General features: G+C 39.5%; 2 protein-coding genes across 3 annotated transcripts; both read right to left on the bottom strand.

Moving 5' to 3' along the window:
- Window positions 1-5,522: 5,522 nt before the first annotated feature.
- On the bottom strand, window positions 5,523-17,446 carry stat2 (signal transducer and activator of transcription 2). The gene is made up of 24 exons (XM_047347666.1): window positions 17,226-17,446; window positions 16,796-16,937; window positions 16,552-16,696; window positions 16,207-16,302; window positions 15,685-15,777; window positions 15,493-15,571; window positions 15,282-15,361; window positions 14,799-14,950; window positions 14,480-14,638; window positions 14,297-14,386; window positions 13,731-13,790; window positions 13,581-13,601; window positions 13,399-13,492; window positions 13,120-13,167; window positions 12,932-13,015; window positions 12,730-12,828; window positions 12,467-12,602; window positions 10,663-10,715; window positions 10,267-10,352; window positions 9,021-9,157; window positions 8,720-8,908; window positions 8,548-8,602; window positions 8,279-8,370; window positions 5,523-6,595 (listed from the first exon to the last, which is right to left on the bottom strand). Exons 2-24 carry the CDS (start codon window positions 16,924-16,926, stop codon window positions 6,396-6,398), a joined length of 2,379 nt encoding a protein of 792 aa, XP_047203622.1. The 5' UTR covers window positions 16,927-16,937; window positions 17,226-17,446; the 3' UTR covers window positions 5,523-6,395.
- A 3,216-nt stretch (window positions 17,447-20,662) lies between these two features.
- Window positions 20,663-25,603, bottom strand: apof (apolipoprotein F). Of its 2 annotated transcripts, XM_047346506.1 has the most exons (3): window positions 25,365-25,603; window positions 22,319-23,567; window positions 20,663-20,843 (listed from the first exon to the last, which is right to left on the bottom strand). In XM_047346506.1, exons 2-3 carry the CDS (start codon window positions 23,545-23,547, stop codon window positions 20,825-20,827), a joined length of 1,248 nt encoding a protein of 415 aa, XP_047202462.1. In that variant the 5' UTR covers window positions 23,548-23,567; window positions 25,365-25,603; the 3' UTR covers window positions 20,663-20,824. The 2 variants fall into 2 exon arrangements, with proteins under 2 accessions (XP_047202462.1, XP_047202461.1); XM_047346505.1 differs by lacking the exon at window positions 20,663-20,843 and having other exon boundaries at window positions 20,877-23,567; window positions 25,365-25,601.
- Between the last annotated feature and the right edge of the window lie 173 nt (window positions 25,604-25,776).

The following is a 25,776-nucleotide window of genomic DNA, read 5'->3' as shown; positions in this document are numbered from 1 at the left end:
ACAATACTTTAAAAATTATTTTAACTGTTTTTCACATGTACATTCAAGTGGACAACATGTTTGGACTTCTTATGGTTATGTTGGATATGTGGCAAATTGACAATATGTATTGAGAGAAAACTAGAAAAATAAAATGATCCCATATTTTACCCTTTTCTTTAAAAGCTATTTGTCTTGACTCTTCTGACCCCTTTAAAGTTGTTTAGCAGTGTATTCTAACAATACAAAAATGTGTGATGTCTATGAACAAGGACATGAATAAATAAACTCAAAAATCTGTCAGGTCAAGTAAAGAACTTAAAAACAAGGTTCCCATGTTGAAATTAGATTCTTTTTCAGCTTGCTGATATCAGATATTTTGCTGCCTTTTTGTCTTTTAAACAGACTTAATCACAGTGTTTAATCTTCTACATGCTCACCTCGCTGACCTCTACCACCACTAAGCCAATAGTACATCTTTCAGGAGGGACATTCATTGTGAAAATGTGTCCATGTCAATAAAACAAATCAATAGAAACCGACACTTATAAACATGTCTTAAACAAAGAAAGCTGGAGGACCTGATAACGTCTCCCCATCATCCCTGAAAGCCTGTCCAAATCAACTCACCTCGATCTTCACCTGGATCTTCACCAAGTCACTGGAGAAATGTGAGGTCCCCTCCTGCCTCAAACGATCCACCATCATCCCGGTGCCCAAGAAACCCACCATCCTAGGATTAAATGACTACAGGCCTGTAGCCCTGACGTCTGTGGTCATGAAATCCTTTGAGCGGCTGGTGTTGAAGCACCTGAAAGACATCACAGGCCCCCTGCTGCACCCCCTGCAGTTTTCTTACCGAGCAAACAGGTCGGCAGATGATGCTGTTAACTTAGGTCTACACTTCATCCTGCAACACCTGGACCGTCCAGGGACGTACGCCAGGATCCTGTTTGTAGACTTCAGCTCGGCCTTCAACACCATCATACCAGACATCCTCCACCAGAAGCTCACCCAGCTCAACGTCCCAGCCTCCACCTGTCAGTGGATCAACAGCTTCCTGACGGACCGACAGCAGCAGGTGAGACTGGGGAGCACCTTCTCCCAGATCAATAAGTACTGGTGCCCCCCAGGGATGTGTTCTATCCCCACTCCTCTTCTCTCTGTACACAAATGACTGCACCTCACCGGACTCGCCCATAAAACTCCTGACGTTTGCAGACGATACCACTGTCATTGGACTGATCCAGGACGGTGATGAGTCTGCATACAGACAGGAGGTGGATCGGCTGGTACACTGGTGTTGTCAGAACTACCAGGAACTCAACCCACTCAAGACTGTGGAAATGGTGGTGGACTTTTGAAGAACACCACCCCAATACACCCCCCTCACCATCCTCAACAACACCGTGTCAGCTGTGGACCACTTCAGGTTCCTAGAAACCACCATCTCTGAGGGCCAGAGATGGTCCTCACACATAGACACTGTTCGGAAGAAGGCCCAGCACACTGCCATCATTCAGTCTGTCCTGTCTTCATCCATCTCAGTGTGGTTTGGCTCATCCACAAAACCGGACAGGTCCAGACTGCAAAGAATAATCAGGTCTGCAGAGAAAATAATCAGGGCTGACCCTCCATCCATCCAGGACTTATACAGGTCTAGGGTCAGAAAAAGAGCTGCTAAAATCTCTGCAGACCCCACACACCCTGCTCATAAACTGTTTTACCTTCAGGCCGTCGCTACAGCACTATTCACTAAAACCAGCCGTCACAGAGACATTTTCTTCCCCCAGGCTGTTTCTGTGATGAACATTTAATAGAGTACCAAACAACCTCATACTGAAGTTGCAAATGCACCTTTGTATATTTGTATATATGTATTTAAGGACATAAAGATATAGGCATAAATATATCTTATAATGCATAAAAAAACAATAAAAAAAAAAAAAGAGAAACCCAGAGAGCAAAGTGTACCGGAGTCAAATTCCTTGTTTGTATGAACTTGGCAATGAAGCTGATTCTGATTAAGACTATATTTTTGGACTCTGACTAGGTAGTCATTAAAGCTCAAGTGGCAACTGCTACTACTTGGAAATTTGAACATTACTGCCACCTACTGCTCTGGAGTTGTAAGCAGGAATTGCAATCTTAACCAGCTTGAATTAAGTCGTTTTAACATTAGTTATTTTAGCTAATTCTAAATTGTTTTATTTTAAGCCAAAACTACATGCTTTAAAACTGTTCAAACACAAAACATAATTTTATATAGTAGAAGCTACATGTTAGACTTAGAATAAGGTAACAGGTTTGTGGTGGGTAACAAAAAAAAACAAAGAAAACAAAATTGCAGTCTAATAGCAAAAATTATTTGGTTTTACTGCAGAAGCATTGGCTGATATTTTAGTATTCTCAACAATAAAGGCGCAATAATAGTTTTCAGTTCAGATCTAGCCAGTGATGCATGATGTCCACTTTTATTGGCAGATCATTCATTTTAATTTGCTTTCAACATAAAATGCCCCCAAATTTAAACAAGTATCAATCCTTAGTTGATTTGTGTTACCCCTATGTGTAATGGTGTCATGGATTAGATTGCAGTGACACACTAGAGTCCAAAAAAGTGGTTGACATGCAAGGGTACAATCAACAAACACACACATACAAGAGAATGGCATTTAAAAAAGCCACTGACTCTGGTGACCATTGTGAAAAAATCAAAGAGGTTCACGTCTAGAAATGTGAGGATCTGCAAATGATTTGGCTCTTTTTCAGTTATATTACATAATTATTGAGATATGATAAAACAGCCATCAGCTGTAGCACCAGTTTCAACCTTGACCTTTAGTTTTCAGGAACCTTTGTGTGCAATAAACTAGATTACAGCTACACGTGAAAAAACAGGAAAGCTTTAGGGAAGCACAAGTAAACTTCCACTTTAAACCATGAGACAAGATGTGCAAATAACAGAGTGAACATAAGCAATCATTTAGCTATATGTTAGATTAGCAAGTACACGAAGTTACCAAGTACAAGATGGAAAATAGTCTGCAGTTGTATAGCACTTTGTCAAGTCCCCAGAGACCACAAAGCACTTTACACTGACTGTAGCTTACCACAAAAGTGAGGCTGAACAGGTGATCCCACTGAACAGGTGTTCCCACTGTATGTTGTGACCATAGGAGGCGCTGTTGCGTTTTTACACTGCATCTTGGCCATTTGCGTAAGCTTGGCGGAAGAGAGTGGGGCAAACAAACGCAAAGAAAAATCCGAGCAAGCCCTGTTTTTTTTTCTTGTTTTTTTTGAAAAGGTGACTTGAGTAGAAAATTCTAAACTCAACTCTCACACGATAAGAGAGCAACAGGACCAGTGCACATGCGCATTAATATTATTATTGTTATTAAAACGTATTAGAGTAGTTGTTTTATGTTGACACGTTTGTTTGCGTTTGTTTACGCTGACATAATGGGTAACATTAAATACAGACGGTCAGATAACATGACAGCTAATATCACAACTTGCAACCGTAGCTACTGTAAATTATAGTAAAAGACTAAGTAATTGAACCAAACTGTTTCTGATGACTCTACTTCTAAAATAAATAAAAAGTAACTGTTGACCACAAACATCCTGATTATTATTGAAATATGCACGGTCACATATATGGTAACAGCTATCATATTCTGTGACCGTGTATATTTCAATAATAATCAGGGTGTTTCTGGCGAATGTTACTTTTTATTAATTATAGTAAGTAAAGAGCCACTACAAACTGTTTGGTTCAATTATATAGTCTTTTACAATAAGTTACAGTAGCTACGGTTGCAAGTTGTGATATTAGCTGTCATGTTATCTGACCGTCTGTATTTAATGTTACCTATTATGTCCGTGCAAGCAAACGTGTCAACACAAAACAACTACTCTAATACGTTTTAATAACAATAATAATATTAATGCGCATGTGCACTGGTCCTGTTGCTCTCTTATCGTGTGAGTTGAGTTTAGAATTTTCTACGCAAGTCACCTTTAAAAAAAAAAAAAAGAAAAACAGGGCTTGCTCGGATTTGTTTTGCGTATTCTACGCAATTGGCGTAGAATACTCTTCTTTGAGGCCAAGATACAGTGTAAAAACGCAACAGCGCCTCCTATCGTCACAACATATGGTGGTCACAGAATATGGTGTAACACCGGTAACCCACCGGTTACAGGACAAACCTCACCACTGCATTCCTAAATTTGTTCCTATTTTCTGAAGCTAACCATAAGTTTCAAAGAACGTTTTAATTAGGAATCAGTGACTTCGCTTCCCTGGGGTATAAATAAGATGCAACATAAAGGCCCATTTCTGTTAGACACTTGCAGCTAGTGGGCTAAAGAAAACCGTCAAAGACCAGGTGTTAGGTTGTGGAGGATCTATAATGCTTGGGAACTGTTCATATTTCAAATGCATTGGGGATCTTGTTAGAGTGCGTGAGATTACAAACTCTTTCAAATACAAGTAGATTTTTAATAAAAACCAACAGGACTACTAGAAAACTGAAAATGGGTTGTTTTTAGGTCTTTTAACAGGGTAACGATCCAAAATGTTTGAACAAATTAACACAGAAACGTTCCACCACATAAAATCAACCTTCATTCACAGCCATCACAGCCCCTAGGCTGAAATCCTGAAGTAACAAATATTGTAAATTATTCGGTATGAGAAATTAATGGTGAATTTAAGCCATTTTGAGCATCTTTACCAGGTGTACGAACACATCTATCCACATCTATAACCCAAAACATTAGCAGAATAATATGCCCTGTTCCAGTGTGAAGGCATTTAAAGCCACCAAGGTGTATACTTTTCATTATACCAAGTACACTGTGTGTATGAGATGTAAACATAAAACGACCTCTGCATCCGTTCAGTCAGTAATTTCTACAGAAGTGTTGGAAGATTTGTACATAAATTATCATTGCTTAGTTTTAAAAGGTTCTTTATCTTTATGATTTACCTATAAAAGACATTTTCATTTATTTAGTTTGGTGAACTTTGATAGAAATGGTTTGAATACTTTTCACATTTATCTTTGAAGTATTTTTATGAACTATTAACAGAATTGTCATCTTGTCTTTGAGTTGCATTTGGGTGGTTTGCAGACTGAGCAGGAACTTGTATGCGCGGGAGCTCTGAGAAGAGTACTGTTCGCACCCCAGCCAATCTCCGTGTCCTTAAGAGCCAGATGTGGACGTGTGTGCTGTTATCAGTATCTGGACAGAACCAGTTTTCTTCAGTAGGACTTGTGTTTGTGAAACTGTGTGTGGCCACATCCATGATGCTGTAACATGAGTGTTTTTTTCCTTTCTTTAATAAAAGGCTGTGACACAGGGCAGCTCCTCTGAGAGAATGGACTGTCTCTCCCTGGCCAGCCACAGATGACTTTGACTCGCTTGTGTCTTCATTGCATACCTTCTCTGAGATTATCAGTGTGTCTAACTCTGACAAGAAGCCTTCAAAGTGGGACAAAGACAGATCCGATCAGCATTCAAGTGAGGCAAATAAAACAGTTTCCTATGAATAGGATTTATTGCATGAACCAAAATTTTCCAAGAGAACTATTAACTAACAAGGGGATAAAACAATAGGATTTAAACCTGAAAAATACAGATTAGAAACGACTTACATTAAACCCAAGAATCCACAGGATAAAGTTAAATAAAGAACTAAAGTAAAATTTGGAGACATTTTACCCAAAATAACAACCTATGTGAAAGTGCAAGAACAGAAAAAGATATGTAAAAAATGCAGTCCTTAAAATAAAGTAATACAATAATGGAGAACAAGAGAAAAGGGTACATTTTTACCACAGTTTCACAGAAATTATATCTTAATTCGAGATAAAAAAAAACAAAAAACATTTTAATTAAATTGAGTGCATTAATATAGAATGTAGATTACATAATCACAGGAGAAAATGTTTCACAGGGTCGTTGTGATTCCAGGTGGAAATATTAAAATGGCAAAAAAAAAAATAGTTTGAACCCATCAAGACGACAATAATTTAAATTCAGCATTGGCATGATGGTGTAAAGTGCCTTAAACAGTACTTCCCATCATGGTCAGTTTTCTTTAAATCCTTTTTCTGTGTCTGATCTTTAAGTAACGGGGTGCTTAACGTCCAGGTTGGCAGTGCATTAAAACTCGCTCCTTCATCATTGCAGTTTTGTTTATTTTATATAAAATATTAACAGGTGAAGATCAGCTGCTGAATGTTCACATGATAGGACAATAATCAACAAGCTATATTTAGTTTGTTTGCTGCATCACATTTGCAGACATGGATATAGTGATGTAAGCTGCTAAGAGTTAGCCGATGGATATTTGTACAGTGCTGTGGAAGGTATACACAAATCTACTGGAAAATGCTTCCACAGGCTTATGCAGACAGGAGGTTAAAACCTGAAAGGACAAAATCATTTGTGCTTGAGTCAGGCTGCATAAAGTCAGAGTTAGTTATGCTGGGATTTTCAAAGTACAACAGGAAGTCTTCATCATAGGGTCCAAGAGAGCTGCTCAGCATGGGATCTTGAAAGGAATCCAGTTGTGACTGCAGAAGATGAGACTCATCCTCTTGTTCTAGGTAGGAAGAAAACCCGAAAAGAGAAAGTTGTCGTTTTTTTTTAAATTGCTGTGGCTGTATGTGTTCTTCATGACGCTACATTTAAAGAGGAAATGAGAGTAATAAAAATGGGATGTGGTCATGCGCACAAAAAGAAAAGCAAAGACTGATTCTGTATGAAAGCACAGAGGAGAAGGAGTTTAGGTAATACAGCAACAAGGGTTAAATAAATATATTAATAAAACTCAAAACAAATAAAAGATTTAGGGAAGTACAAAGGCATCTCAGCAAGTAAGAAAAATCATAGAAAACTTATATATTTCAGTAAATCAATTGAAAAAGTGAAACGTCGACAGTAATTTGCTTCATTACACACAGGAGGCTTTTTTCAAGCATTTGTTACCATTAACCTTTGATAATTATGACTTCTAGCTAATAAAAAACTAAAATTCAGTTTCTCTGAAGTAATAAAAAAGATTCTGGAACAGAAACATCTGCCTTCTGGAGAGTATGTCAATGTACGGCACTGTATATAGACTCACTACCTTGACAGGCCTCCTTTTGCATGAATTACTGCATCAATGCAGCGTGGCATGGAGGTGACCAGCTGTGGCACTGCTGGGTTGTTACGGCTGCTTTAATACTGGCCTATTGTTTGATCTGCTGTCTCTCATCTTCCTCTAGACAAGACTCCATGGATTTTGTTAATTGGTTCAGGTCAGGCCAGTTTGCTGGTGAATCATTCAAAGTGATTAAAGCAGGTACTGGTACCTTTGGTAGAGTTAGCCGGTAGTAAATCCTGTTGGAAAATGAAATCAGCATCTCCATAAAGCAGAAGGTCTCTAAAATTTCCTGGTAGATGGCTGCGGTGACATGGCATCCCAAACCATCACTGACTGTGGAGACTTCACACTTCAAGCAACTTTGATTCTGTGACTCTCCACTCTCCCTTTTGACTCCAGGACCTTGATTTCTGATTAAAATGCAAACGTTACGTTCATCTGAAAAGAGGACTTTGGACCACTGAGCAACAGTCCAGTTCTTTTTCTACTCAGCCCAGGTAAGACACTTCTGAGATATTATGTCTGCTTCAGCAAAGGCTTAACGCAAGGAATGCAACAGTTGTAGTTTTTTAGTCCAATGTAACGATAATTTGCTTTTATTAGTTGTAAGCCATAATTATCAAAAGGACCGAAGATAAACATTTGTAATACTTGTGTGTGTGTTATGAAGCTGTATATGAACTCACACTTGCTTTCAGGCATGATGTCATATCTGATCATAAACACTGATCCTACAAAGATCGACACTAAGCTGAAGAGAAACAAGTATATATGGCGCAATTCTGTTAAGAACACTGTCGAAAAATGTTGGTATTGAAAAACCTAAATGCAGCCACACTGAATGAACATGTTAGTAACCATCTTAGATAACCCAGACACTTCAGACACAGAGAAATCTTCTGAGAGCAGAGGACAACAGGAATGTGCATGCAGAAGAAGCACCCAACCGTCCCCATGAGAGAAATGCTCAGACGTTTAACGCTGTCATAGACAACACCAAACATGGCGTGCGCTCCCCATTAATCTTAAACCCCGTAAGAATGTACTAAAAACAGTGGCAGAGCTCTCTGATGATGGGGAATGATTGGTTTGAAGGGATTTTAGCTGGATTGGACAGCAAGGAGAGCCAGGACTCACCAGCTGCCTCTCCACACGGGCCATTCATTGGCTCCAGACCTTCACCCTGTGTCATGTCACAGGACATGGGAGACCTAGCCTCCAGTGTGTTCCTACATGACCAATGACAAACAGTCATTACAACCAGTAGCTCATATAATAAAAATTGGGAGTGGATATACCATGTATTTATATTTCTTTCTATTATAAAAGCCTAGTTTTGTTTTGTTTTTTTACAGACAGACAAGACAATGTAAATCAGCGTCATTCAAGAGAAGAAAAACACTTACTCTTTAGACACAAACACCAGCATGGTTTTGATGTACTTCATGTAAGGATTGTCGTCTGCAAAAGTAAAATTAACAGATGTTATTTTATGTGCTCTGCAATGTTTCTTTTTAAATAAAATCAACAATAACATCTTGTAAAATGCATTTCTCCAGTGGCATGTGAAATTCATACCTCCACTTTTCTCAGTGTACCACTTTCCAAAAGCCTCGTCTTTTGGGGTGTCTGGATACAGGAAAAGTAGAGGATTTTCCGGGATGTTTTCGGCTTCTAAGATCTGGAAATTCCTGATGATTTCATGGAACGGGATCTGGCAGAGGTCAACTTTGGTGAAGGGCTGGACCGTTTTTATATCAGGCTCACCTTAAATCAGTGGCAGAGGTAAATGAGTAATAAAATAGATGGGCAGAATTTCTGTCCAGTAAGAAACAGTTTTAATTGGTTTTGAAGTTATTGTGAAGTAAAAATATCAAACCGTTTGAGTCTATTTCCACCCAGGAAAAGGTGATTCCTCCGACCACACTTTCACTGAAGCGCAACAAGAACGTGCCCCTCTTCTTCTTCCTCAGCAGGAACTTTTCTTTACCTTTGCTCACAAAACCCATGATGAGACTGCATTTCAGAAAGGAAGAAAAATGGTTTTACCCTAACATTATAAAACCAATTTGGATCCTGCTCCTCCTACATGTCTACGAGTCTCATTTAGTACCTTGTAAAGGTATTCATACAGTTTGAAGTGTTGTGTTTCTTATTTGGATTCAGTTTGATAGACCAACACATTGTAGGGTTCAATTGTACTAATAAACATCTAAAAACATGTCACATGCAATATATTCGACCGTCCTGCAGAAGAAGCACATCCACACAGCATGATGCTGCCACTATCATGTTTCACTGTGGGGATGGTGTGTTCAGGATGATGTGGACTGATAGTTTTCCACCTCACTTAGGCCCTGTCCACACGGAGACAAGCTAAGTTGTATCAGCAAGGGTATGTTGCCATTTAGGGTTGCATCCACATGGACCCAGCGTTTGGGAGACCAAAAACGATAATTTTTGAAACCAGGTCAAAGAGTGGAAATATTTTAAAACTCCAGTTGCGTGTTTACATGTGAAACGCGTCTTATTTGAAACAATGACATCATAGCTCCACCTCTCTCCATAACTGGTGTTTTCGCCGGATTTCTGTAGCAGTGTCACAGCGCCACCAATGGCCCCGGCATAGATACTACAGTGCTTTCAATGGTGTTGCATGCACTCGTGTGTGCGCACACTTTTCTAAACCGTTTTTGTCTCCGTATGGTCAGGGCCATAGTGATGTGCAGGTAGGCCCCTACATGGCTTGTGGTAAACTGCAAATGGGCGGCTTTATACAAATGTATGCCATACTTTCTGATTTTTATTTGTAAAATAATTTGTAAACTATGTATCCTTCCATGTGTCATCATGTGCTAGTTTGTGTTGATCTGTCCCATAAAATCCCCCATACATGTAAGTGGAATACTTTAACATGTTAGTTATTTCAGTATGTAGACATTTCTAAATGTTTTAACAAATTTTATTTAAACAAACATACCTATAATGATTCATAAATGCATGGTGTAATCGCCATAATATAAAGGAATGATATGTTGTTTTGACTAAGATGGCTGGGCTACAAGTAAGGGTCCACATTCCTGCAGGGTATGAAATCTAGGCAGGACAAAGTTCTGAGCACTCACCCTTCCCTCCAGATGTTCTCCAGGTAGGATTTCACCATCACTAAGATGCCATCAAACCACAACCAGAAAGTGTCTTGACCATTTTCCTGGAATACACACAAATCTAAAAACTCAACTTACCAAGAAAATGCATTCATAAAGAATCTTTGTCCATGCAAGCAGCTCAGCAACAACCAGTCATAGCAATATTAAATGATATTATCAATATAATAATAATAAAATAACAAAAAGTTGTGTAAAATGTTAGAAGTCCTTAACACCAAAGCCAATGCTGATGGAAAAAAACTGTAAGACAAATAAAAGCCGAGGTGCACATATGCAAATGTTGCATTAAATGGAGAGGTTGAATTTCCCTTGCGCTACTTTATAAACAATTTACCTGCTTCGCATTCTCACCTTTGTAAATTTTGACCACGTCACTTTACAGTTGTCATAGTTCTGCTGCTTCCCTGGCAGAGCACAGAAACAAACAGCTGCATTATGCAAGTCCATTCAGTGCCACTACCTGCTATAAAACATGTCTGAAGGTAAAAACACTGAATTACGCTGTGCAATCCTGATTAATATGAATTCCCGTGGAAATGTCTAGAAATAGTGTAGACAGGCTTTACAATCTTCTTACAGCAGTCATTAGGAAAAACTGAAGCACGCCCTTTAGTCCTTTTAAGGTTTTTAAACGACAAAATTATAGATTTAGATGTGCAATGATGTATTGTACATTAAACTGATTTACTCAACAAGGGCCAAAACAAACTGCAGAGGAAGTTTAAGAGTTCAATTTCTGCATCATGAGCCAGCCGATAGGCGGGAATCACGTTATTACAGTGCTTAAAAATGTTTCTTTCCACCTAGAACCCAAAATGCTGCCACAGAATCAGTTTAAAAGTGGTGCGATCTTCTGCAATGCTTATTTCATTATCTCAAGTCATGCAACTGGATAATGTTTGTGAGACAGACTTTACTTAGAGGAGAAAAGTTGCTATACCCCTATTACTTATGGAGGCAGTCTTTGGAGACCTTGTTTGACCAACCTAAATAATATTACATGATCTCCCCCAGGCCTTCATAGGTTTAGATGTAGCTCTTTTTGTGGTTTCATGACTTTGTGGTGAAATAGATGGGATCCCCACATCTGGGAGTTCTGGTACAAGTGAAGTATAATAAGACCAACACTGTGTTATATGTGTGTACGGTGTACATGTTAGGACATCCTCGGGTCTCAGAAAAAACGTTAAATGGAATGTGCTTTTCATATTTAAATGTTAAGCCTGAGAACTAGAGGGTGTTTTATTATTTCCTGATATGTAAAACCATACAATGAAAACAAGACACTTTATTTTGACCCTAATGGTAATAGCTGATATAAAACTAATAAAGCAATCAGGAATCATACTTCACTTTTCTCTACAATGATGTCTATAAATACAAGTCATTTCTGCTCTGAATGAAAAAAAGCCACAATAATTATGAAAATAAAGGAAATATACCAAAATATCAGGTCATTATTTCCTCATAGTTAAAGACAAACGCAATATCCACAATAACTCTTACTCTCATAACTAGATGCATAAATAAAAACCAATGACTGGTCCAAATCAAAATGTTGGGGGAAGTATTTTTCTTCCTGTCTGACATTAAATCTGAATAAACTTTTCCTGTCCTGGTTCTTCCAAATGGACCCTTAGCATACCACAAAATCAGAAAGACAGGCAAAGTCAAAGTTTTGGCCATCACAAAGCCTTTTTCTACGTCCCAGAGAAACCTGAAAGGTGTGTGATCAAAGCGACCTACAAACTTGACTCAGTTACACCAGTTCTAGAGGACTGGGAGAATTGGGCAAACTCCAGCAAACTATTGTCAGACGTTTGTGGAAGGATAACCAAAACATTTGACCCAGGTCATAGAGTTTACAAGGCAATTCCACCAAATATTAAGTAAAAACCTTTGAATTTGATAAAAGTTAAGAAATTATCTTTAAAAAAAAAATCTATTGTTATTGTGGCATTTAGAAATACTTCCGGTAATGCTAACTGATGTTAAACAGTGAGGTTTAATGTCTGAAAGTGAGAAAAAAAGTATGTATTTTTCGACTGAATATTTAAACAAAGCACACGTATGCAGCTCTAAACACAACACACTACAATGCACTGTGCATTCTGACACATTTTTCTCAGAATTAATTAACTTTTTAAGAATTTACCGAATAGTTTGTTTGCAATCATGTTGCGCTGATCATCATCCAGACCACGTTTTGTGGCAGAGAGAAACTGCCAGCTCAACATCTCTCCAAACTGTGGCCAAGGAGCTGCAGGAACGTTGGCGAAAAACATAACATCCTGGGCAAAGATGAAAATGTTAACATTGTCACACTTTAAACGTCTTACAGATGTCTTGGTAATGTCAAACACTACAACTGAACTGCAATACGCTTAGTGGTGTGAGGTAAGGAGAGCAATTTTTCACCTTTGGATCCAGGCTAAGCATGTTGAACCAGAGGATAGATGCCCAGGCACTTTGCTGCTGGCTGGAGTTTGAGATAATGACCACAGGAAGGGAGGAGGCCTACAGGAGGGAGGGTATGACAGTTTAATGCAGGTCAGATAAATAATGTCTATGCTGTTAAATGCTAAGGGGCATAAATCAAAAGAAGCAGCAGAAACTTCACCTGGAGCTCTACTGAAAAGCCCTTCAGCTCAAACACAGTGTTGAAGCAGATGATGTGCAGCTCCTCTGTAACACTCAGAGAAATCTGTCAATGTCCAAACACACACCATCAGATCAGATCCATGATGAAAAAAATAATTGAGGATGTATTGAGTTAAACCATAAACAGAAATGCTTCATTTAGCTCACATCGCTGATTCCTTTTCCACTTCCTCCAGATTTCTGCTCCCTCAGACTCTAAAGACAAACAGCACACCTCAGATTAAAGCTGTAAATGTTTGACTTTGGGTTAGTTGCAAGTGACAGATTTATACTTAATTCGATAACGTCTACTGTTACACGCGATATAATTTAACCTTGGAATTATTTTGGTTTTGAAATTATGTAAATGCTTTAAAATAATTACTGGTAAGCATTTACCAAGTGTCCTGTATGAGATGTATGTCTCCACAAACCTGTATTACTCACCAGATGTCTGAAATCTGCAACCATGCCTCCGCTGTGGCTCTCAGCCATGTTCAGATCTTTACTTGCAGTTCCCAGGACATTAAAGCGCCGATATCTACAAACAGACTTAGTTTTAGTTGAAACAAAAACAAAATCTGCCCAGCGCTTTTGTAACATTAAGGCTGGGGCGTAAAAAAACTCACCCTTTGATCTGAGGAGCCTCCCTAATTTTAAGGATGAGACGAGGAGGGCAGCAACCAGAGAAAGGAGATAACATGTTATTCACCATCACATGAAGGGAATCCGTTCGGTGAGTACTAACATTAAACAGAACTGTAAACTAGAAACTTTACCTGGACATGGATACGTTCACTTTCATGGAGTGGTTCAGTTCAGGAAACTTAACCAGAAGCCTAGGATTCGAAGTGTCAAAACAAAGAACAGGGCAAATTGAAGCTAACAGTGCAGAGCAAAAAGGTGATAGATCCAATCAATATTTTTAAAAACAAAACATTAAATCAGTAACTGGTGAATAAATACAACATTGTCCACAAATTATATCAGAACTGATGTAATTGTTATGTGATAAGATACAATACAATGAAAATGGTTTTAATTTAACTGCAAATCTGCATGTTTTATGTGTCTGCGGAGATGCAGAGACGCACCAATCAACAGGCCAGGATGATTTGCGGCTCTGATCAGTAATCATACCTTTTGGTCTATAAATGCATCAAGCAAAAGCATGTATTTTGAAGCAGGTTTTTTTTTAGTTTATTATAAATCAGGTAAAGGTTAGAGACACATGTTTCAAAGTATAAATGGGGATAATCCTGTAACTATGGAAAAGGACCTATTTTGCAAATGTCTTATTACTAAGTATCAATATTCAAAATGCTTCAAACACTGCAACACTGACCTTGTCTTAACAGAGAACTGGACATTTGTACGCAGAACCAGAGGACCTTTTCCCTGAGGCATGGATGGCTGAGTCTCAACCACAAATGAACTTCAAGCATCAAAAACACAGAATATCACTGCATTTTCACAAAAAACACCTCAAACATCACTAGAACACAAACTCTGCTTTATAATAATATACCTCTTGAGTAAGTCTTTAAGAAGAGCATCTGCTCTCTTCTGTAATGCAGGTTTCTGGGCCTTAACAGGGTCATTTTCATAGGACATTTTTCCTACTAGCTCCTCAAGCTTATTGAAAAACTCCTGCACCTGGAACAGACACACTGCCACACAGGTAAACCTAGAAAACAATAAGAAACAAGACTTAAAAGCTGTGAAAAGAAAATAATTGAGTTATTGAACTAATTGATGGGTGTGTTCAATTTCAGCTCTGGGATAGTTATATATCCTGGCTCAGTGGAATAACAGATGTGATCTGGAGCAGGTGGGGAGAAGCATACCACTTTTCCAGCTGATCCAGGCAAACATTGTCTGGAGCACCAATACAGGATTTCTGCTGCCTCCTCTGCCAGTCCACCAGCTCCTTCCCCACCAACAGGCTGATCAAATGTTCAGCCCGGTCCAGAAGCTTGGTTAAGTCTCCCAGAGTGCTCTGAAAGTTAAATATAAAAGACAAATTAAAAAAAACAACTGAACGCAGTATGCAGGTAAAGGGAGAGATGTACCGATCTGGATTTTTATGGTCAATATCAAAATGCAGTTTTCTTTGAGGTCTGTTCTGCCCATTCCAATTTTTTTCTGCCGACTATAACACACAACTGAGAAAACAAAATGTGCTGCAGAGAATTATGACATTATCCCCACATATGCATCAAAACATTTGTTCCTAACCTATATTCAGATTTTTAATAAACTCAAGAAAAGTGCATCAAAAGCACATGTTGTTGGCTGATGAGTTAACAGTAATAATAATAGCTTTATACCTTCCTACATTCATTCAGTCTGTTGATTAGTAACTGAAACATTTTTATCCGTTCATTCTTCTGTGCCTCGTCTGCCACAGCTGCATAATAGTTTCCATTGTGGGTTGAAAGTTTCCATGTAAAACAAAAGAGCATAAAGCTGTGATTCAGACCATTGTACCACTCAGTATCAGAGAATGAACACTGAAGTAGAAGTATTTAATGTCCTGACCTTCCATCTTGTGGGTTTGATATTTAAAATCAAACTCATCTTGCTGTTCCTCCAGGCAAACAATTGCATGTTCCAAACACTATGTGCCAAAACGTTCAGCAAGAGACAGAAAAAGAGAAAAGAATAATGAGCATGATATATTTTAACTATACAGCGCAAATCTTAAATTACACAAGATAACGCTATCTGCACCTGCACATCATTCCTCAGTCCGGCCATTTTACGTTCAAGCTCCTGGTGACAGGTCGTCTCCATGGCTTCCTGGCCAACGTGCAAAAGCTGCACCTGAAACAAAGGATGGGGGGGGATAATAGGCTGGGAAAATCTAACAATGTATTTCTCCAATCTGATTCAGTGAGAAATTAGTGTATTAAAGTAGCAATTAATAAGCCATCGACAAATCAAAGTCACCTCAGCAAGTGCAGAATACATAGCAGACATCCAAGCAGTCCTTAAATGCAGTTTGCAAATTTGTGCATATTGGTTTTGAGATCACTATCGCAATTTAATGTATTGTGCAACTCCCTTTTAAAGTGAATTACGATATTATTGAGAAACAGTAACATGCAGATGGCTGACAGATGAGTCGCACATACAAACAACAAACGAAACACAAACAATAAATGCTGTTGCTATTATGTTTTGCAGCAGGGTGTGTTGTGTCTCCTTTACATTGCATGCACAGCACATTGGTAAAAGAAGAATTGTCCTAACCTGTTCATCCAGGTCAGCACGGTCCAGGATTTCCTTCTCTTTTTCCAAAAACCACAGGATTGTGCTTGCCAAAGCACATGGCTCATCCTGATACCTCTATCAAACACATGGGTCAGATGACGATCAGAAAAAATGAGGAAATGTTACAAAAACATGTGGGCTGTAATCCTTTTACAATGCATAGCATGCTTTTGCTTATCTTTACAACCTAATATACCTAAAGCAACAACAAAGGAAACTCTGAATCTCTTGCTCAAACATAATGCAAATATATAAAAAAAAAAGACACAGAGATAAAACAGAAGGAAAGAATACATCCCTGTGTTGTGTTTATGTTATGCACACCTGGAAGGTCTGTTTATGGCGTCTGATGTTGTGCTGCTGTAAGAATGACTCCTCCTGAACAAAGCGGCTGTGTTGGATATCCAGATTCTCCAGCAGGACCTGGTACAACACCATGGCAAGACCATAGTCCCTTGCTGCTCGTTGCCTTGAGGGGAAATCAGCAAGATACAAATAGGGTAAGTTGTGTCCAAGCTACAGTGCAGTAATAACCAAATAACATCATGGGAATTAGTCAGGGTCTTACCACTCCTGCTTCTCAATCCAAACCGACAGGTAGTGGCGAACATCCATAGGCAACCCATCCCTGTCGTAGAGCTCATGTAGCCTGTGCCAGTAAGCAGGAGAGAGCTGCCTCAGTCTGTCCCACTGAGCCATCCTGAGATTTACTGGGAACACGCCAACGTGCAAAGAAACATCTTAGACAATAAAACCCAGCGGGAAACAACAAACCTATAGCTGTAAGCTATGACTATGTTACAAATCATACGCGACGGATCTAAGTCCGAAGTACTGATAAATCTGATAAGTTTTTGACTGAATGTTTATAATAACAAATGACTATGACTACATGCTACAAAATCACTAATACTTTATTTGCAGAGAAGCAGGACTTCGGAGGAAATGTCAACACCATTAACAGGGCTGAACACAGCAGTAATAATATGTTTACTCACCTTATGCTGAGTTGTCACAGTCCACGCAGGATAATCCAAGTTAGTAACAGCTAAGCTACCATAGATACATAGATAACTGTCGTTTTAGGCTTCGTAAAATGCCAGTGCTGCTGTTTTATGTTACTAAAACAACTATCAAGACGAAGAAGGCGTGTAAATGTTATTTCCTCTTTATCGTCTCCTCGTCTTACCTCTAATTGGACAGCAATTTTCCCTCCCAAGGTGTTCTTAAGCGATTAATTCAGGCGCCATTTTGGCTCTCACGCAACAGAATTTGAGCGCAGTCCAAAAGCCGAAATGTCTTCACGTGTCACAGTTTCCTCGCCAGCTCAGGGCTAAGAGCTGATTGGTCGAATCGTTCAGAGAACGGTATATTTAATTGGTGCGTCTTCACGTCAATCAGTGAGCGAGAAGAGAGGAAAATAGAAACTTATGGCTGTTGCTGCCATTTTAGTTTCCCAGAAATGACGTCGAGAAAGTGACTCACTAAAGCGGAGCATGTGACGCACCAGAAATTACAGCAGGTTATTTGTGCAACGGTAACTAAAAACATTTAACTAAGCAGCACCTTGCCTTTCTTTCAGCTGTTTTATATTTTACTACACACATGTACAAAGTAAGTGCGTTTCTTTTTTGTGTAGTAAATTCACAATGTTGTTTTGTCTTCAAGTGGAGTATTAAACATCACTAATGAGAACCAGCTTTATTTGCCAAGTTTGTTCACACAAGCAAGAAATATGGCATTGGTTCAACTTTGCTCCCAAGAAGGCAATTTTTTAGTAAAAATGTATATAAACAGTATTTTTTTTTTACAAAAAAGGAAGACAGAGTTTTCATCATAGAGACAGAATGGGAAAGAAACTGTCTCTTTGGTGGCAGTTTTTCGCAAATACAAGTGGTAAGACAGTTTCTGTCCAGGATGTGAGGGGTCTGCAGAAATGACAGCTGTCCTTTTCCTGTCCCTAGACTTGTACACTGGAGTGATTGTTTTTGGAGTGAAGGTCAGCACTGATGATCCTCTTTGCAGACCTAATTGTTGTAGTTTGGATCTGTCCTGTCCTGTCCTGTCCTGTCCTGTCCTGTCCTGAATGCCCTTTTATGTAGTTTTACTATATACAAACATGTACCCTACACTATAATTACTACAACAATTTATATGGGAAATAGTTGCATTAAAAGATAAAAGTAAAAATACAATCAAGTAGCAATAAAATATTTTACTAATTTCCATTAAAAAATCAAAAATTGCTATCTTCTTTTTATACTAATCTGATCATTAACTACTCACAGGTTTTATGTGTTTTGTTATTTAGGAGAAAATAAAATTGTATCAGTTAAAATCATAAATCTGTATTAGACAATAAAAAGTCTGGTTAGTGCATCTCTACCTGATTTATTGGATTGTTGCACTTCTGTCCTTATAGATAATAGCCTATGGTGGATGTTAGTACAGACCAATTCATTTTGTTGATTTCAGTTTCTAACACTAGATGTCATTCCTGGGTTATACCTTCTCTTTGTGTAGTTATTTCAGAAACAGAATTGATTTGTTGCATGTTTTAACCTTTAAATTTGGAACTGTCAAGTTGACATATTTACATAAAAAGATAACAATCTTTGGGTTTACAGATTATAGATTTATTATGTTGGTAAATATGTAAAGAGAGTAAACATCACAGAACAGCCCACAAGCTACAGCATGAGGTGTACAACCTACTTAGATCTGTACATTATGAACTTGCTAAAACTATCTGCAGAAGTTATCTATCTATATCAGATTATCTACTTTGGGCTGTCGAAGAAGCAGATTTCACTGGTCTACCAAAGAAGCCAAAATACACTTTACATGGAAACTGTTAACATAGAATAGGGCTAAAGAGAAAGTACGCAAATCCTAGAAATGTCTTAGTATGACTAGCCTTAAATTAGCCATTTGATAAGACAATTTTTACTTGTGTGAAAACAAAATACACAACATTTTTTGATCAGTTCCCACATCGGGCCTTTGTGAAATCTATATGCCGGACAGTTTCACTCTACAACCACCAAACCTCTGTCTCTGAAAATACTGCTGGTTCTCTGATAATGCCACCATTTATGTCCTTTGGTACCTCCTTTAGATATCCACACATCGTGTAATTATTGAGTACTGACGTCTGTGTACCAAAGCTAATTCAAATCATGGTTTTCCTTGTAAGTGCCTATTTTTTTGTTAGTGAGTGTACATTCTTGATCAAATCTTAAGACTGAGGAAGAAGTTATAAATATTCAAATTTTGTGCTAGTGGGTCGTAACCAGGTTGCAAGTTAAAATGAAAAAATAAGCAATTGGAACAAGAGATAAAATAATGTAGAAAATAATTTATTGAAAACTACATTTACTGTCAAACAGCATGATTGCCAGCAGATAAAAAATTTAACAGCATAGCCTTAAAAAGTCAAAATATGTGCATTAATCTGGCTTTCATGTGATTATCTGTTAAGCATTTGCATTGTCATCACCCCTGATGGCGAAGCACAAAGGCTTTCTGTCATTAAACACGGCAGGACTGCTGCTGGTTATATGGAGAGTCCTTTAACAGGACGATGCAGCAATTCACAACCCCCGTCTGACAAAGATCTTCTTCCAGGAGAGTATGGTCCCTCATTTGGACCAACCTACATGTTCCTGTGTTTGAATTCCTGCTGAAAATGTTCTGGCTGGGATGGAAATCAAGTGAGGTACACCAAACAGACATCAGTTTTAGATCCCCTTCATGAAGCCATCTTCACCACATCAGAATCAGCTTTATTGCCAAGTTTGTACATACAACAAGGAATTTGACTCCGGTACACTTTGCTCTCTGGGTTTTTTTTGTTGTTTTTTTTTGTTATTTTTTAATGCGTTATAAGATATAATATAGATGGAGGGAAGGTCAGCCCTGATTATTCTCTCTGCAGTCCTGATTGTTCGTTGCAGTCTGGACCTGTCCTGTTTTGTGGATGAGCCAAACCACACTGAGATGGATGAAGACAGGACAGACTGAATGATGGCAGTGTAGAAGATGACCAGCAGCTCCTGTAGAAGGTTGAACTTCTTGAGTTGCCTCAGGAAGTACAGTCTCTGCTGGGCCTTCTTCCGAGCAGTGTCTATGTGACCATCTCAGGTCCTCAGAGATGGTGGTTCCTAAGAACCTGAAGTGGTCCACAGTTGACACAGTGTTGTTGAGGATGGTGAGGGGGGTGTATGGGGGTGGTGTTCTCCAAAAGTCCAGCACCATTTCCAGAGTCTTGAGCGGGTTGAGTTCAAGGTAGTTCTGACCGCACCAGTGTACCAGCCGATCCACCTGCTGTCTGTATGCAGACTCATCACCGTCCTGGATCAGACCAATGACAGTGGTGTCATCTGCAAACTTCAGGGGTTTCACAGACGAGTCCGCTGAGGTGCAGTCATTTGTGTACAGAGAGAAGAGGAGTGGGGATAGAACACACCCTTGGGGGGCACCAGTACTTATTGATCTGCTGCGGGAGAAGATGCTCCCCAGTCTCACCTGCTGCTGTCGGTCCGTCAGGAAGCTGTTGATGGAGCAACTTTCCCTGATCAGTCTACTTTCCCTGCACTTAGATCACAGCTGGTGAACTAAGGAAACAAGACAAAGAGCCAAAACAAAACTTTGAGGAGTTGCAGGTTTAATATCCTGAGATCAGTCTTTCATTGCTGCCTCAAAATGTTGTACAGATACTTCATACAGACATAAACAATGGTACTAGTTCTAAAAGAGTAAATTTTATTATAATGTTGGTTAGGACTACATGCAGTCTACTAAAACAAAGTCAATTATTAATAAAAAAATAATGTTTATTTCTGAATATGGAGCAATCTAGTTTATGACTCAGCAAGCATGCTTGTTAGAATATACAGATCCTTTCTGTGTAAAAATGTATCCAAGTGTGCCATTATGTGTTGCCAAATATTTACAGATGTGTGCAAATTTGTTTGCACCCCTGACACAGATCTTTCTTATATTAGTACAATATTTTTTATTTTTTACTAATACTTTAATTTTGGTACATTTATTCAGAAGGGGGAAAAAATCCCGTTGTAGGAAATGACTGGTTTCAACAAAATCATAGGTGGACCAGTTATTGGTATTAGTAATAATTCTTTTAAAATAAATGTAAATAAAGCATTTTCGTATTTTCACTTTCTTTTTAAAAGTTGATCAAAGTTTCCAGAAACTTCTAATCAGTAAGCTATGACTATGGTCACTGAGTCTCCATGACAACCATTAGACACAATCTACATTCCAACTGGTTGTTAAGGAGTGATGGCATGAAAAGCCCTTTACGTAACTGTTAAACGTAAACATGTGGACTTTGGTCAACTCTTCTGGAACTTTAACTGGAACTGTTTGTTTTGGTGAGACCAAGATATAACGTTTTACACTCCAGGTGGTTTTGCCATAAAATAAAGGATAAGTATGCCGAAAAGAACCTCACTCCTACTGTAAAGTACAGCAGAGGATCTGTAATGCTGTGGGCCTGTTTCTCTTCCTAAGGCCCTGGGAGCCTGTTTAAGAGGGCATTACATCATGAGGTCTTGGAAAAACCAGGATATTTTAATAAAAATTCTGGTTGCCTCTACCAATAAACTGAAAAGGAGTCGTCATTAGGGATTTAATCAATACAGAAATGATTCACCAGACCTAAAGTTAGGTTTCTCCTGTGGACGTCAGGTTTCTCCTGTAGACGTCACAGTCCTTCAGACCTAAATCCTACAGAAAACCTGTGGGGTGATTTCATGATAAGAGATGATGAAATCTTACAGCAGAAAATTAAATACTGCCCCATTAGTCAAGTAATATTGTAAAGAAGATTGGCAGTTTGACCACCAACAATATTTCCATCTATGATTTTGTTAAAAAATATAATTTATTTAGATGGGTTTTGTTTTACCTCTGAATAAAGTCAGTATTTTTCAGATTTTTACATATTGTCTGCATCTGAAGTATAATTATTCCTCCTTCAGTCTACTCGATAGTAAAAGTTCCCCTCTCCCTGCTGGACTGGTTCACCACCACATCGTCCTCTGCCTTCATGGAGTTGAAAAGGTACCTGACTCCAGCTTTCACACCGGTCTTCACCCCTGCTCCAAGAGCGTAGCCTGCCACCCCAACAGTCCCACCTGTGGCCACCATCAGGGCATCTGTTCCAAGGTCCACAGCGCTGAGGAGGGCTCTCTCCTTAGCTGTTGCTGAGCAGTTGACTGAAGCGTAGTACACAGCTGTGCCGAGGTTGTAGAGGGTGCTGACCACAGGTATCCACTCCACTACGTTGTACACACGCTCCTCATCCTTGTTGATGCAGCTCCTCTGGGGGCTGCGCTTTAGCCGCTGACCTGAGGAGCTGCACTGACGGACCCAGCACTCAGACTCCAGGAATCTGGATGGAAAGATGCGGCTACCTTTCTTCAACACTGCTTGGTATATTCCAGGCATGAGAGGCCCACCGCTGGTCACACCAGCACACAAGGCCCTGAATCTTTCACAGCTTCTGATGCTGTCCTCCAGTCGACCTGCAGCTCCTCTCACAGCTGTTCCCAGTAGCATGGTCCCATTCACCCTGCTCCAACCCTCACAATGACCCTCCTGTAATGTTTGGGTGCTATCTCCTATCACAGCCAGCTGCTGAATGTTAAACATCACGCCATCTATATGCTGACTTGCTTCTTCTCTCCCCAAAGGCAGTGCTGCTGATGTTGGTGCTGGTGTAGATGTAGACCTGCTCATCTTCCTCTCTATAAGAGCCACCAACTCCATCAGGAGCTCCTCAGTATCAGCCTTTCCCAGCAGGTCGTACAGCTTTAGAACAAGGGTCTGAGCCTCCTGTGGGCAGCCTGAGACCACCAGGACAGGGATTAAGGAGAGTCCCAGTACTTCCTGAGGGAACACAGAAGATAACTGATCATCCACAGCGCTGGCAGACAGCAGCTCTTTACAGCTGACGTTTCCATTAATGTTGAAGTGATCTCGAATCTGACCCTGAAGTTTGACTGAAAGAGCCAATGTCATGAGCTGAGCAGATCGAACCATCTCCACATTTTGTGAAGACGGTGACTTAGGTTCAGATTTGTCTGTGGAAGAGAGAGCTGGCTTGGGACTGGAAGCCAGGAGAGCATGATTGTCCTGCTTCTCCTCAGCATCTTCGGTGTCGATGGGAGTTTCTTGAAGCAGATTGACCATTTTGGGCGGAGGAGGTGTGACTCTGCACAGGGCTTGTTCTGTCAGCATGAGCTGGATCAAAATCAGCCACTTCTGCTTGGAGAACATCCTCATACTCCTCATTGATGTGATCCTCAAAGCCACTATTTCAAAAGCAAGAGAATAAGCACTCAAGGTATATTAAGCTGTCAAGGGATAACATTTGCAGAGACTGACTCTGAAGATACAAGTTCTAATCTCAAATGATTTAAAATCAAGTTTATCTTGCAGACTTGGAGGCTCTTATGCTCCCAGTTATAGTTACTGCACCTGACAGGAGCCATTGGACTTCTGGTAGTTCTGTACAAATGGTGAGTGGATTGCTGTGTTTTTTATGTTTTGTTATTTTGTTTTGTTATTTCTATTGCTCCAGTTTTTTCCTGGTCTTCTTGCCCCTGCTGTTTATTCATTCCATGTCAATTAGACCAACTCAGTACCAACTTTTTGCTAAGTGCCACCTTTTTGCGTTATTGTTCACATTATAATTTTAATGCGCCTGCAATCAGGCTCTACTGTAAACATTCTATGGTTCTGAATGACTCATGCAATTAAAGGATGTGGCAAGAAGAACATCCCTAGTTATAGCAAGTAGCGTGTCGATGTGTTTAGCTTGACACACATTTAAGTGGCAGTTTATCTACAGAGAGTGTGACTAAAGACACAGCTGAAACCTGCAGCTCTGAACAATGATGAGCATACGGTTGTTAAATAGAGTAGCAGTAACAACATCTGTCGTGCTTGTTTTATCCATTCTTATATTTGATCTTGCCACTTTCCATCTCCATAGTCCCTGTGCACATGACAATGGCCCGTTAACACAGCTACATAACATTTTAATTAATATCTGTGCACAGTGCTCTAGTAGAAATGTTAAAAACAGTGTAATCTCCCTGCCATGCCACTAGTAGGCAGTATGTTCTTTTAAACTCAACAACATGCACATGCATACAAACAACAGGGTAGAAAATTAGCACTTTGTTGGAGAAACATTGGTATATTCAAAAGTCAGCAGCACAAAGTACTCTGCAATCCGCCATTATTATTGTTGATATCTTCTTCTTCTGTCGGTTTTAAACTGGTCGGCATCCATTCTGCTGTGCCCGTGCACATTAATTTCTACTGAGTGCAGGCATACTACACGTGTAGGGCTTCCCCATACAGGAAGATTACGTTTTTCCTGTTTACATGATAATGGCAACCGGGACGGTTTTAAAACCTTCCACTCTTTAACCCGTTTTTAAGTCGCTCAGAGAAAACAGGTGTCATTGTGGTGTACATGAACAGCAGAAACACAGCAAAACCTTTCAGTTTTCACCAAAAATTTTGGTCGTGTGCACAGGGCCTTAGTCATTTTTCCTCAGCTCCCTCCCCTCACAGCTGCAGTGTGTTCAGTTAATTATACTCACCTGTTCCTCGCTCCACTAATCAGCAGTATTCAATTCAGTTGTTCCCTGTCAGATTTTCTGCTTTCTTCCTGCTTTTTTTCCCCTTTTTTGCACCTTTGTGGCCTTGTAAACTGAATTTGTCTTTGTTTTGTTATTTGTCTCTGTAATTTATGCTTCTTTATGTCTTCTGCCTGCCTTCTGCTTGCATTTTGGTCCACAACAACTGCTTCTCAGTTGCAGACAGTAGGAAAATACTAGCAAAGCTGCTTTTTAAAAAACGGTACACAGTAAACCAGATTGGGAAAACAGGCGTCTAAAAGTATATTATGGAACAAGACCTAATTCTGCAACGCGCGAAAGGGGGTTACAATTCAGCGATGGCAGTAAGTTCAAGCATCCAGCGTGTGATTCTTATTTCTTCTCAATTGCAACTTACATTATTCATCTTGTTCAGTTCTCAAATGAAATATTTAAGTTCAGTTTTTGCATAATTAAACATTAATTTATCTCACCTACCTTAATAATAACCAGATCTTGCAGTCCACAGCTTATCAGGACAGGCTAGATGGTTTCAAGATGTGGGAGGCTTTTTCTTCTCGTTCTCTCAACATGTATAGCAGCCTTTCTTTCTCTCTCTGCCTCCAATGAGAATCTGCTTCTCTACACATGACATCTCAGAACCCTCCCTTTCTACCATCCGTCTTTCAGCTGCCTCTTCTATTTGGCCTCATTGCTCAACAGGGAGCTCAGGGCTTGAATATTGATTCATGTGGGGAAAGTCCATGTGGTCTAAAACAGTTTTGTTTGTCTGTCCTGTTATCCACTATCCCCCCCACAGTCCTTCTGCTCCCTCTCACGCAGCTGCTAGGTTTTGTTTATGACCCACATACTTGAAAGAAAATCCCAACAACATCTCCACCCCCAACTC

The sequence above is a fragment of the Girardinichthys multiradiatus genome, chromosome 20, assembly GCF_021462225.1.
Source record: "Girardinichthys multiradiatus isolate DD_20200921_A chromosome 20, DD_fGirMul_XY1, whole genome shotgun sequence".
Classification (NCBI taxonomy): Eukaryota; Metazoa; Chordata; class Actinopteri; order Cyprinodontiformes; family Goodeidae; genus Girardinichthys; species Girardinichthys multiradiatus.
Note: the sequence above shows the minus strand (reverse complement) of the source record. Positions and strands in the feature narration are given on the sequence as shown.